This window comes from Opisthorchis viverrini (genome assembly GCF_000715545.1).
Source record: "Opisthorchis viverrini unplaced genomic scaffold opera_v5_42, whole genome shotgun sequence".
NCBI lineage: Eukaryota > Metazoa > Platyhelminthes > Trematoda > Opisthorchiida > Opisthorchiidae > Opisthorchis > Opisthorchis viverrini.
The window spans coordinates 1,504,916-1,517,762 of NW_008751698.1; the positions used below are offsets into that span (position 1 = coordinate 1,504,916).

Genomic DNA, 12,847 nt, shown 5'->3' on the forward strand with positions numbered 1-12,847 from the left:
CTGTTCAATGTGCAGTTGCGATGTGTGTGACGTGGATTGAATGACAACACCCTGCGTTTCCGGAGTCACTTCCACTCCCTGAACCTACCAGTTGAAGTCCACTGGAGTAGGTGTAGGTTGCACCGCGCACTCCAATAACACAGGTGTGGCCTCGGCAACCTCGAGCTCTGGGCTCAGAGTCTTGGTGAATTCGAGTCTTTCAGCGGGCGCCTCTAACTGGCACACAGACGTTGCCTGACCAATCTCCGACGTGGCCACCACTTGTACGGTCGTTCTGTAATCGTCTGTTTTGACGTCATGAATCAACAATTGGTGGTGTGTGGTCACCTGATCGACTTCCTCGGCTGGCACGATCTCACACCTACTGGACGTCTGCGGAGAGCTCACTGTCCATTGGACATCTGGTTGTGGCTGTCCTGTCACAATAACTTCCAACGCCACCGTGGCGCCAATCGCTGGCGTGACTGTGCTGGGTAGAGTTTGGACAAATTGCGGAGCGATTTTGTACTCCTCAGGCTTTGGTTGCATTTCGGGCGCTTCTGTTTCCGTGAAGCGCATTTGGTCTTCGGGCACAGCCTGAAACTCTTCAATCGGTTGAACGGTCTCTGCCGTCATCGGTGCTAGCGTCACAGGTGTTGCGACTTTCAGCTGACTCGTGCTTGACACTTGTTGACCTTGTGGGTGGACGGCCTGGACTGTGACCGGACCGGCCAACTCGGGTCTCATCTGTTCAATGTGCAGTTGCGATGTGTGTGACGTGGATTGAATGACAACACCCTGCGTTTCCGGAGTCACTTCCACTCCCTGAACCTACCAGTTGAAGTCCACTGGAGTAGGTGTAGGTTGCACCGCGCACTCCAATAACACAGGTGTGGCCTCGGCAACCTCGAGCTCTGGGCTCAGAGTCTTGGTGAATTCGAGTCTTTCAGCGGGCGCCTCTAACTGGCACACAGACGTTGCCTGACCAATCTCCGACGTGGCCACCACTTGTACGGTCGTTCTGTAATCGTCTGTTTTGACGTCATGAATCAACAATTGGTGGTGTGTGGTCACCTGATCGACTTCCTCGGCTGGCACGATCTCACACCTACTGGACGTCTGCGGAGAGCTCACTGTCCATTGGACATCTGGTTGTGGCTGTCCTGTCACAATAACTTCCAACGCCACCGTGGCGCCAATCGCTGGCGTGACTGTGCTGGGTAGAGTTTGGACAAATTGCGGAGCGATTTTGTACTCCTCAGGCTTTGGTTGCATTTCGGGCGCTTCTGTTTCCGTGAAGCGCATTTGGTCTTCGGGCACAGCCTGAAACTCTTCAATCGGTTGAACGGTCTCTGCCGTCATCGGTGCTAGCGTCACAGGTGTTGCGACTTTCAGCTGACTCGTGCTTGACACTTGTTGACCTTGTGGGTGGACGGCCTGGACTGTGACCGGACCGGCCAACTCGGGTCTCATCTGTTCAATGTGCAGTTGCGATGTGTGTGACGTGGATTGAATGACAACACCCTGCGTTTCCGGAGTCACTTCCACTCCCTGAACCTACCAGTTGAAGTCCACTGGAGTAGGTGTAGGTTGCACCGCGCACTCCAATAACACAGGTGTGGCCTCGGCAACCTCGAGCTCTGGGCTCAGAGTCTTGGTGAATTCGAGTCTTTCAGCGGGCGCCTCTAACTGGCACACAGACGTTGCCTGACCAATCTCCGACGTGGCCACCACTTGTACGGTCGTTCTGTAATCGTCTGTTTTGACGTCATGAATCAACAATTGGTGGTGTGTGGTCACCTGATCGACTTCCTCGGCTGGCACGATCTCACACCTACTGGACGTCTGCGGAGAGCTCACTGTCCATTGGACATCTGGTTGTGGCTGTCCTGTCACAATAACTTCCAACGCCACCGTGGCGCCAATCGCTGGCGTGACTGTGCTGGGTAGAGTTTGGACAAATTGCGGAGCGATTTTGTACTCCTCAGGCTTTGGTTGCATTTCGGGCGCTTCTGTTTCCGTGAAGCGCATTTGGTCTTCGGGCACAGCCTGAAACTCTTCAATCGGTTGAACGGTCTCTGCCGTCATCGGTGCTAGCGTCACAGGTGTTGCGACTTTCAGCTGACTCGTGCTTGACACTTGTTGACCTTGTGGGTGGACGGCCTGGACTGTGACCGGACCGGCCAACTCGGGTCTCATCTGTTCAATGTGCAGTTGCGATGTGTGTGACGTGGATTGAATGACAACACCCTGCGTTTCCGGAGTCACTTCCACTCCCTGAACCTACCAGTTGAAGTCCACTGGAGTAGGTGTAGGTTGCACCGCGCACTCCAATAACACAGGTGTGGCCTCGGCAACCTCGAGCTCTGGGCTCAGAGTCTTGGTGAATTCGAGTCTTTCAGCGGGCGCCTCTAACTGGCACACAGACGTTGCCTGACCAATCTCCGACGTGGCCACCACTTGTACGGTCGTTCTGTAATCGTCTGTTTTGACGTCATGAATCAACAATTGGTGGTGTGTGGTCACCTGATCGACTTCCTCGGCTGGCACGATCTCACACCTACTGGACGTCTGCGGAGAGCTCACTGTCCATTGGACATCTGGTTGTGGCTGTCCTGTCACAATAACTTCCAACGCCACCGTGGCGCCAATCGCTGGCGTGACTGTGCTGGGTAGAGTTTGGACAAATTGCGGAGCGATTTTGTACTCCTCAGGCTTTGGTTGCATTTCGGGCGCTTCTGTTTCCGTGAAGCGCATTTGGTCTTCGGGCACAGCCTGAAACTCTTCAATCGGTTGAACGGTCTCTGCCGTCATCGGTGCTAGCGTCACAGGTGTTGCGACTTTCAGCTGACTCGTGCTTGACACTTGTTGACCTTGTGGGTGGACGGCCTGGACTGTGACCGGACCGGCCAACTCGGGTCTCATCTGTTCAATGTGCAGTTGCGATGTGTGTGACGTGGATTGAATGACAACACCCTGCGTTTCCGGAGTCACTTCCACTCCCTGAACCTACCAGTTGAAGTCCACTGGAGTAGGTGTAGGTTGCACCGCGCACTCCAATAACACAGGTGTGGCCTCGGCAACCTCGAGCTCTGGGCTCAGAGTCTTGGTGAATTCGAGTCTTTCAGCGGGCGCCTCTAACTGGCACACAGACGTTGCCTGACCAATCTCCGACGTGGCCACCACTTGTACGGTCGTTCTGTAATCGTCTGTTTTGACGTCATGAATCAACAATTGGTGGTGTGTGGTCACCTGATCGACTTCCTCGGCTGGCACGATCTCACACCTACTGGACGTCTGCGGAGAGCTCACTGTCCATTGGACATCTGGTTGTGGCTGTCCTGTCACAATAACTTCCAACGCCACCGTGGCGCCAATCGCTGGCGTGACTGTGCTGGGTAGAGTTTGGACAAATTGCGGAGCGATTTTGTACTCCTCAGGCTTTGGTTGCATTTCGGGCGCTTCTGTTTCCGTGAAGCGCATTTGGTCTTCGGGCACAGCCTGAAACTCTTCAATCGGTTGAACGGTCTCTGCCGTCATCGGTGCTAGCGTCACAGGTGTTGCGACTTTCAGCTGACTCGTGCTTGACACTTGTTGACCTTGTGGGTGGACGGCCTGGACTGTGACCGGACCGGCCAACTCGGGTCTCATCTGTTCAATGTGCAGTTGCGATGTGTGTGACGTGGATTGAATGACAACACCCTGCGTTTCCGGAGTCACTTCCACTCCCTGAACCTACCAGTTGAAGTCCACTGGAGTAGGTGTAGGTTGCACCGCGCACTCCAATAACACAGGTGTGGCCTCGGCAACCTCGAGCTCTGGGCTCAGAGTCTTGGTGAATTCGAGTCTTTCAGCGGGCGCCTCTAACTGGCACACAGACGTTGCCTGACCAATCTCCGACGTGGCCACCACTTGTACGGTCGTTCTGTAATCGTCTGTTTTGACGTCATGAATCAACAATTGGTGGTGTGTGGTCACCTGATCGACTTCCTCGGCTGGCACGATCTCACACCTACTGGACGTCTGCGGAGAGCTCACTGTCCATTGGACATCTGGTTGTGGCTGTCCTGTCACAATAACTTCCAACGCCACCGTGGCGCCAATCGCTGGCGTGACTGTGCTGGGTAGAGTTTGGACAAATTGCGGAGCGATTTTGTACTCCTCAGGCTTTGGTTGCATTTCGGGCGCTTCTGTTTCCGTGAAGCGCATTTGGTCTTCGGGCACAGCCTGAAACTCTTCAATCGGTTGAACGGTCTCTGCCGTCATCGGTGCTAGCGTCACAGGTGTTGCGACTTTCAGCTGACTCGTGCTTGACACTTGTTGACCTTGTGGGTGGACGGCCTGGACTGTGACCGGACCGGCCAACTCGGGTCTCATCTGTTCAATGTGCAGTTGCGATGTGTGTGACGTGGATTGAATGACAACACCCTGCGTTTCCGGAGTCACTTCCACTCCCTGAACCTACCAGTTGAAGTCCACTGGAGTAGGTGTAGGTTGCACCGCGCACTCCAATAACACAGGTGTGGCCTCGGCAACCTCGAGCTCTGGGCTCAGAGTCTTGGTGAATTCGAGTCTTTCAGCGGGCGCCTCTAACTGGCACACAGACGTTGCCTGACCAATCTCCGACGTGGCCACCACTTGTACGGTCGTTCTGTAATCGTCTGTTTTGACGTCATGAATCAACAATTGGTGGTGTGTGGTCACCTGATCGACTTCCTCGGCTGGCACGATCTCACACCTACTGGACGTCTGCGGAGAGCTCACTGTCCATTGGACATCTGGTTGTGGCTGTCCTGTCACAATAACTTCCAACGCCACCGTGGCGCCAATCGCTGGCGTGACTGTGCTGGGTAGAGTTTGGACAAATTGCGGAGCGATTTTGTACTCCTCAGGCTTTGGTTGCATTTCGGGCGCTTCTGTTTCCGTGAAGCGCATTTGGTCTTCGGGCACAGCCTGAAACTCTTCAATCGGTTGAACGGTCTCTGCCGTCATCGGTGCTAGCGTCACAGGTGTTGCGACTTTCAGCTGACTCGTGCTTGACACTTGTTGACCTTGTGGGTGGACGGCCTGGACTGTGACCGGACCGGCCAACTCGGGTCTCATCTGTTCAATGTGCAGTTGCGATGTGTGTGACGTGGATTGAATGACAACACCCTGCGTTTCCGGAGTCACTTCCACTCCCTGAACCTACCAGTTGAAGTCCACTGGAGTAGGTGTAGGTTGCACCGCGCACTCCAATAACACAGGTGTGGCCTCGGCAACCTCGAGCTCTGGGCTCAGAGTCTTGGTGAATTCGAGTCTTTCAGCGGGCGCCTCTAACTGGCACACAGACGTTGCCTGACCAATCTCCGACGTGGCCACCACTTGTACGGTCGTTCTGTAATCGTCTGTTTTGACGTCATGAATCAACAATTGGTGGTGTGTGGTCACCTGATCGACTTCCTCGGCTGGCACGATCTCACACCTACTGGACGTCTGCGGAGAGCTCACTGTCCATTGGACATCTGGTTGTGGCTGTCCTGTCACAATAACTTCCAGTCTTGTTGTCGATCCGATTTGCGGTTTTATGTGTTTCGGTAATGGCTGTATTATTCTGGGTGGTATTACTACTTTTGTTTTGAATGTTTCAGTTTGACTTTCGGTGACAATGCTTTGTATTTCTATTTGAGATTCTGTGATGCCTTTTTCTTGCTCTCTTTGTGTTTTTGTTTCTGACCCACTGATTTTACATGATGTCTGTATTTTTTCCTCCCCCGCGTTTGTTTTTCTTCGTGCTATGCATGTGAGTTCTCCCGCGTCCTGTAGATTTGGCTTTGTTATTATCAATCTACTGTGCCATGTGTTTTCTTGAACTATCTGATATCTTTCGAGTGGCAGAGTAGTTGTCTGTAAGCGCAGTTCTATGCCGTTGCGGTACCAGGTGAAGACTGGTTTGGGTGTAACCCCAATTTGTTCTGGTGTTGGCTGTTCAACTTCCACGTCAAAGAACACCGATCCTGTGGTATCTTCAATGATTAATTCTCTGGGCAACGCACGTACGAAACGTAGAGGCGATGTCGGAATTTCTTCATCCTTTTCAGCGTGTTCCTCTTCGAGAATTGGTCGATCAGCTTCTGCAGTAGAGGCCATCATTTCAATTACCGATGTGGATACTATTTTAGTTCCTGATGGAGCGGCAGCCTCAACTTTCACCTGTGTTGGTAGTCCCGTCGGTTCTACACGTGGTATGATCAATGTTGTTCGATTGGTGTCCTCTAATACACGATACGGCGTCACATTCCGATCCACCTGCATTCCATCCAAATACCAACGGAATGCGACGGGTGGTTGTGATTCTACCTCGCACTCTAATCTTGCTGGTTCCCCGGGGCTGACTTGCACCCTTTCAGGGGGTTGACGCAAAAATCTTGGCTCGACTACTTGCCCATCTACGATTTCCAGTTCCAAATGCGTTTGACACACTGTGACGCCGAGCTCATTCTCTGCGCGTACCATTATTTCTCCTATATCGAATGCATTTAGGTCGTGAATATACAAAGTGTACGAATGTGTCGTGCGATCAATCAGCAACTCGTGCTTTGAAGTCCCTTCGGACTCAGTCGTGGTGATGAGTTCGGGATAAAATTCGGTGCCGTTGTGGAACCAACGAATGATTGGCTCCGGATGACCGGAAACTACACAATGCAGGCTAAAAGGAAAAGGAAAACGTGCCTTTCAATAGCATGATACTACCTACGTGCCGAGTGGTTGTTTTTGGTCAGGAAGGCCATTTCAGGTGAGTAATTGTCAAACATTTTGGAAGAAATGACTGACCTTGTGCCTGAAGGGGACAGAAAACTTGATCCTGATTTCCTTTATTAATAATTAGCTATGAGGTTTTTGCAGTCATTTCCGGCTACACCAATAGTATTTTAAAAAGTGCGCAAGATTAGCGCTTTACAATACCTTATGTACATGGAAAATGAAATCCAACTGCATCGAAACGCTTATCTGCTCAGCACCACTGAGACGCAGTGTGATACACACAACGGCACCCTTCCGCAAGCTCCCACTACACTCTCTGATATAAGTTTATCACAGTATAGTTGGTGCTCGAATTAACACGTTTATAACATAGCTGTTTCGGTCAGCCTCTGAATGAAGTTCAGCAAACTCGTATTCAGAATTTTATGTGGTATAAACCAAAGTACCCAAGGCTGGCAGACAATATGAGCACTAATAAGCGACAAACTTCATGTGAACCTGAAATTACCGGAGAGCAACTGCTACTGAAGACCACTCAATAATCGGTATATCCCAACATCACAGAAAATTTACAGAAAGGACCCAAAACCTGTAGGGTCTCTGACTACTTCAGCTGTATCAACGTCACCCAAACTGTCTATTTTAGCCCAACACAAATGTTACTGGTGACTTAGAGCACGGGAAAGGGGGATGGCTGATAAATTACAGCTCAAGAGTGAGTTGTAATTTTCAACTCTTTGAAAGCGTCAATAAATGAGGTGTCCCTCTTGAGATATACAAGTTTGAACGCGTGTCGATCTGCGCAGTCTGGTCGCTAAGCTAGAGGCGCACAAAGTGGTAGTAATGAGGACTTACGTTGCCGTATGGTGAAGTGGAACTCTCATCCGGGGTTGTAAACGTTTTTCGAAAACTGGTGCTGCTTCCTCCTTCTTTGGTGGTTCGGGAACTTTGTGAAAACAAGGGTTAGTTACGACAACATGTTTTAGTGTTTGAATAATAAAATTCATGGACATTGATGAGCAATCTGTCAAGACGTTGTTAGAAAGAAATTGTGGCCAGTTAAGGTAATTTGACTTGTTTGCCGATATACACTGGAGATGAGTGTAGCAACTGTATATATAATTCAAGTAGTTTTTCAGGTTATTCTAACAGAACAGAACGGATGTTTTTACTATATTATCATATCACCACTGTTCAAACAATAAAAAATTGAAGCAACTAGATGATTTTGTTTGGTTTATTCTGTAGGGAAACCTGAATATGAATGATCGTTTGTATGCATGACGGCAAAACTCTTCTGTGTGACCTTTAGATAAATAAAATTCGTTTGCACACACACACACACTGCATGCGACAAATGTGTGATGTACGATATATATATGTACATATATATCATATCATATCATACCGTACATATATGTATGATATGTATATAAAATACGTGCGTTCCCCAGTGATGGATCCACGATAGGCTACTGATAAAGAATAATCAAAAGAGACTTTACCTCGTTTAACAGGAATAACGGTTAGCTGCGTTCGTGTGCGCGTTCGTCCAACACTATTTGAGGCCTCCACAGTCCATTCAGCGGAATCTGTTACGAAGACTTCCCGACATTCCAAAGTGGAAGTTTGACCTTCAGTGGTTATCTGCAAGACAGAATTTTTCGTATTCACATTATCCGCTTTCGAACACTTGGAATTGGTGAACTTTCGAAAAAAAGCACAAACAGACGCTCTTGTACTCGACCTTTACCAAAGCCAAGAATAAGGGGAATCCACACTGACCCTACATGCTATATATCCCTTCTGGAGAGGGTTGGCCACCATAAGTGTACAGAATAAAAGTTCAAAACATCAAAACCATACCAGTGTAGGATATATATGATTCATACATCTTATGAATATGGGACCTCAGACTTTGCATTAAAAAAGCAACGGATAATCCATACCACACTGACGGCGATACAATATGGTCATAAAAACTAAAAAGTATAGCAGACTTCCGCTTAGTTCGCCATAGTTATCGATTTTTTGCCGCATTTCTCAAGCAAAAATGTGTGCTTATAAGAGCAGAATACAAGTACGTTTATGATCAATTCGATTGATTTTTCGGTCGACTAAATCCAGATGACAACTTTCTGTTCCCACAAATTTACCGTGAGAAAAAAAAGGTCCACCCCATTGGTTGAGCCATAGAGTGATAGTGGAACGACTGTTGTGTGCTACCAACAAGTTTATTCGAAATTTATCCACTAGACTGCTGTCCAAACAGAGATCCCTCAGAACCCTGTGGACTGAACTCGTTTCCTAGTTGGATGCCTTAGTGAACGCTATTTCGAACCAAGTAGAAAACAGAGGGGATATACTCCCTACAGAACTTCAGACAGTAAGGTTACCGCTAAATTTTCGGACGATGTTGGTACCTGAGTATTTTATTTTAGTGTATTGTATTTTATCAACAGAACCTATATCTTCTGTGCGAATCACTGGCACAGAAACGTAATTAGAAAGTGAGGAGAACTGAAGACACTAGCACTGTATATGTTTGGAGTTCGAACTGTTTGGAAACGGACTAGTCTCCTATTCTTCTAACCATTCTGAAGAAGGTGTCTAGCTTTGTAGTGTCTCCGGCGAACGCACTTTCCGTATGAGGACGGCAAACGTCGTTAAAACGTGGGAGGAGAATCTCCACCAGAGTCGGGACACCAATTGAACCTCGGTTTCCGAAAGCAACGTGACGGTGAGACACGATCTTGCAGTAACGCGGCCACCCAGTTCGTCGGTCGCATGATATTCAGTCTGTAGGAAGCCGATGGGACTAGCGACAACGGTAGTCAAACGAAATACAGTTGTGCACAACACTTGAATTGAACTGCAGATTATCTTGTGAATGAGCAACTGCGTCCTCATGTGAATCATTATGCTGATCGTTTGCGGTACCAACAACTTTAAGGCAAACTATGGATAATTGCTAGTTTAGCTAGGGATAGAAAAACGCATGACGTACAGCGTGGCGGCACAGTTTACCAAGACCATCGATATATTTCTCTCACCATGTATCTAATGTTTAGATATCCCCTGGTTGAGCCCCTGATGTTTATTGCAATACACATTGGTGGTGATACACATTTAAATGGGAGAACTCTGTGGTTTCACCACTACCAGTGTATTGACCTGCAGAGTACACCTAGTGAGGTATCTCCTGCTTTGCTATCCCTCTCTGTCGACTGACTTAATCCCACTTTTCGAATGTTAACCAGAACTGAAACAGAACAAGTAGCACTGCAGGCTTGTGCAACAGCCCAAATTTATTTACATCTACATGCTGGGGTCAATACGCTGGTGGTACTTCCGCCCAAATAAGTCGGATCCCTGTGCAGTTCGGCTCTTCAGGTGGCGGGTTTGAGTTTTCGCCTTATCGCTTTATCCGTTCTTCGACGTTTTTACTTTGCCCTCTTGTATTGCACCGTGTTGTGAAGTTCTCCATTGTACTGTGTTGTATTGTGTGTGTGTGAATAGTTTATCATATGTTTGTTTGAAAATAACTGACCTTGACACTGTGGACATTCGGGACTGTGGAACCCACAACGGTATCAGAAGTGACATCTTGTGAGCACCGTGATTTAGGTCTATAGCTGACTATTGCTAGCCAGATATCTGTGTACCTCCGATAAGTGGCGCGAGCCACCGTCCCACATCCCACATAAACTGTGCGCTCTGGCTGCTTAGTATAGTTCAGTTGCTCCCATATGACTTGACAGATATGAACATACTGATGGCCTTAGAACTCCGGCTCCCTTTGTTAACCTCCTAATCTTTGTCCCTTAACTCTACACTCGATAGATGTTGCTCAGCTGGTTGTAAACGCAGCATGTGGCACTACTTGTCATTGGCTGGGTTCCACTGGTGCAATGCAGTGTCATAGGCAAAAATGGGAAAGTCTGCCAGCCGATCAGGGTGAGCAGAAAACAAAAGCAGATCTTAGAAATAAACACTGTCCAGTAAACATTCAGTTCACGAGGGTTGGGCCAGAAAACTGAACAACTACTTCTACCTACAATTTGAGGTTCCATTCCGAAGTGACAGTTGGCCTTGCAGATTCGAGTTAGCATCCGTCAGATTTATGGAGTGGAATATCCAATACTGTCGACCCTGGCGAATCTCCTGATCAGTGATAAATGTCGGACGAAAGATGAACTGATCCTGCTGTTTTGAATACTCGAACCGTAACACTACTGAAGGCAGATTCTAGTTGACTAGCTTTAGTCAAATGTAGCTTTCTATGGGTTACTAAGCCTCTACACGTCAAACGGCAAAAACAGACTGAAATTTGACGAACCAGAGTAGCGGTATTTAGACCAAAGAATTTGAAATACAGTTGCAAGTGTACGGGGAGCGCGGTAGGTGCTTTTTACGGCGGAATTAAGGCTGCGTTTTATCAACTCACTGACGTCATCTCTAGTCAATATTTATGTAATTCATGTATTTGACAAATTCCATTCTTTGATGCATCATTGTGCTCACCAACTGTATTAAGTATGTGTCTGTGCCTTAGAGACAGAAGACACGTAAACTATTGAGAAAACATCCAAAAAAGAGCAACCTCTTGCAATATACTTACTGTCCAGTCTGGGGTTGATTGGAATGGCTGTCCATTCCGAAGCCATGTGATTTCAGGTTGTGGTTCACCGACAAACTCGACAGTAAGCTGAATCGGCATTCCCTCGGTCAGTTGAACCGGAGTTGTGGGCAAAGGCTTGGTGAAGCGTGGTGACACTGTCTTGGGCAATGGACCTGGAAAAATGTAAAAGGAGTAGTCATTTTGGTCACTTGTATAACTACAGAATAGAGTACAGGATAGTCTAACAGACAATAGCGTACTCAACAGCTTGGGATCATATGGTGGATTGGGGGAAATACATTAGTAAGACGCATCAACTCAAGTGAATCACTGTTAGTATTATACGGAGTGAACGCCATCAGAAGAATCCAACATAACAACAAGACTATGATTTTCTGTTATGAGTTAACCATTCATCAAGTTGTGGTTATCACGGAAAAACCGAATCAAGTCTATCTTTGCGAGGTAATCCTTCTTGTTGGAAGAGGTATAGACTATTTTACTCCAGTTTTGTGTTCAAAGAACTAATACAAGCATAGTTTACGTAGCGCCAGCAATCGCATGGTTTTCAAAGTATACTGCATGAGGATCAAACAGACAGACTCACCCAGGAACTACCTGGGTGCTAGTGAACATGACAATATCTTACTCTTTACTTACGCTGTACTGTAAGTCGTGCAGTGGCTGTTGTCTCACCGGCCGGGTTGCTGGCTTGCACTGTATAGTCACCGGCATCCTCCAAGTAGGCACTGGAAATGACCAGACGAACCTCTCCGTTGGGAAGCACAGCAGGTTGGAAGTAACTGGAAGGTTTGATGATTTCGCCATTGTGAAGCCAAGTAACTTCCGGAGCTGGAGAGGATATCAGATTTCAGTTGGGACAGTAGCAGCCTACCTTCAGACAGTTCTCAAAATAAGTGTGGTTAAACCGTGAAATATCGAAATTTTATGCAATGCTCTCCAATGGAGCGACTACCACCAAGTGAACAGCACGGTTGGTCGCTCTTTGGGGGGTGGTTTTCTATGATGAGAGGGACTCACTACCATGCTCTTTTTTTCTACTGTTTATATTTTAGATACCTGAGCAGACGTTAAATGAAGAGGGGAACCTGATTTTGTAAGCAGTGTATTCGATGTTGATACATGCACGTTCGGAAGCCACCCCACTATCCGTAGCCCACCTTTCGGGTTCAGGTCACATATTGACCTGCTGAGAAATAACTGATACGTTCACCTGCTTCATGTACAGATGTTCTTGCAGCGGGAGAATATGCAAACCTCCGTCCTCTATACGGGTTAGGATTGTAGACTCTCAATTCTTGAACTTTAAAAGTTCCACCATTATTGGAGGAATGGTCCTCTTGATGCAAGATGTGTCACCCTGCTTAAGGCTCATCAAGTAGGCGTAGTTTTCTTGCACTCTATTTGGGAACCAAATCGCACACAATTAGCTAACCACAGTCGCTTGCAAAATACGTTCGTGTTGATGACAGACTCAGTTGA

The 12,847-nt window shown here is 47.9% G+C and overlaps 6 protein-coding genes across 6 annotated transcripts in view; all 6 read right to left on the reverse strand.

The window, feature by feature from the left end:
- Positions 1 to 84: 84 nt before the first annotated feature.
- Positions 85 to 726, reverse strand: T265_03104 (hypothetical protein; the record flags this gene model as incomplete). The annotated part of the gene is made up of 1 exon (XM_009167509.1): positions 85 to 726. The coding sequence occupies one exon, from the start codon at positions 724 to 726 to the stop codon at positions 85 to 87; it is 642 nt and encodes a 213-aa protein (XP_009165773.1).
- Positions 727 to 810: 84 nt separating this feature from the next.
- On the reverse strand, positions 811 to 1,452 carry T265_03105 (hypothetical protein; the record flags this gene model as incomplete). The annotated part of the gene is made up of 1 exon (XM_009167510.1): positions 811 to 1,452. One exon carries the CDS (start codon positions 1,450 to 1,452, stop codon positions 811 to 813), a length of 642 nt encoding a protein of 213 aa, XP_009165774.1.
- An 84-nt stretch (positions 1,453 to 1,536) lies between these two features.
- On the reverse strand, positions 1,537 to 2,178 carry T265_03106 (hypothetical protein; the record flags this gene model as incomplete). The annotated part of the gene is made up of 1 exon (XM_009167511.1): positions 1,537 to 2,178. One exon carries the CDS (start codon positions 2,176 to 2,178, stop codon positions 1,537 to 1,539), a length of 642 nt encoding a protein of 213 aa, XP_009165775.1.
- Positions 2,179 to 2,262: 84 nt separating this feature from the next.
- T265_03107 (hypothetical protein) lies at positions 2,263 to 2,904 on the reverse strand (the record flags this gene model as incomplete). The annotated part of the gene is made up of 1 exon (XM_009167512.1): positions 2,263 to 2,904. One exon carries the CDS (start codon positions 2,902 to 2,904, stop codon positions 2,263 to 2,265), a length of 642 nt encoding a protein of 213 aa, XP_009165776.1.
- An 84-nt stretch (positions 2,905 to 2,988) lies between these two features.
- On the reverse strand, positions 2,989 to 3,630 carry T265_03108 (hypothetical protein; the record flags this gene model as incomplete). The annotated part of the gene is made up of 1 exon (XM_009167513.1): positions 2,989 to 3,630. One exon carries the CDS (start codon positions 3,628 to 3,630, stop codon positions 2,989 to 2,991), a length of 642 nt encoding a protein of 213 aa, XP_009165777.1.
- Positions 3,631 to 4,013: 383 nt separating this feature from the next.
- The window catches only part of T265_03109 (hypothetical protein), a gene marked incomplete at both ends in the record, with an annotated part of 72,353 nt that continues 63,519 nt past the window's right edge, over positions 4,014 to 12,847 (reverse strand). The window contains 7 exons of the mRNA XM_009167514.1: positions 4,014 to 4,041; positions 4,445 to 5,160; positions 6,019 to 6,667; positions 7,579 to 7,669; positions 8,229 to 8,370; positions 11,327 to 11,517; positions 12,005 to 12,196. Of these exons, the coding sequence (XP_009165778.1) occupies positions 4,014 to 4,041; positions 4,445 to 5,160; positions 6,019 to 6,667; positions 7,579 to 7,669; positions 8,229 to 8,370; positions 11,327 to 11,517; positions 12,005 to 12,196 (2,009 nt within the window). The remainder of the gene's footprint in view (positions 4,042 to 4,444; positions 5,161 to 6,018; positions 6,668 to 7,578; positions 7,670 to 8,228; positions 8,371 to 11,326; positions 11,518 to 12,004; positions 12,197 to 12,847) is intronic.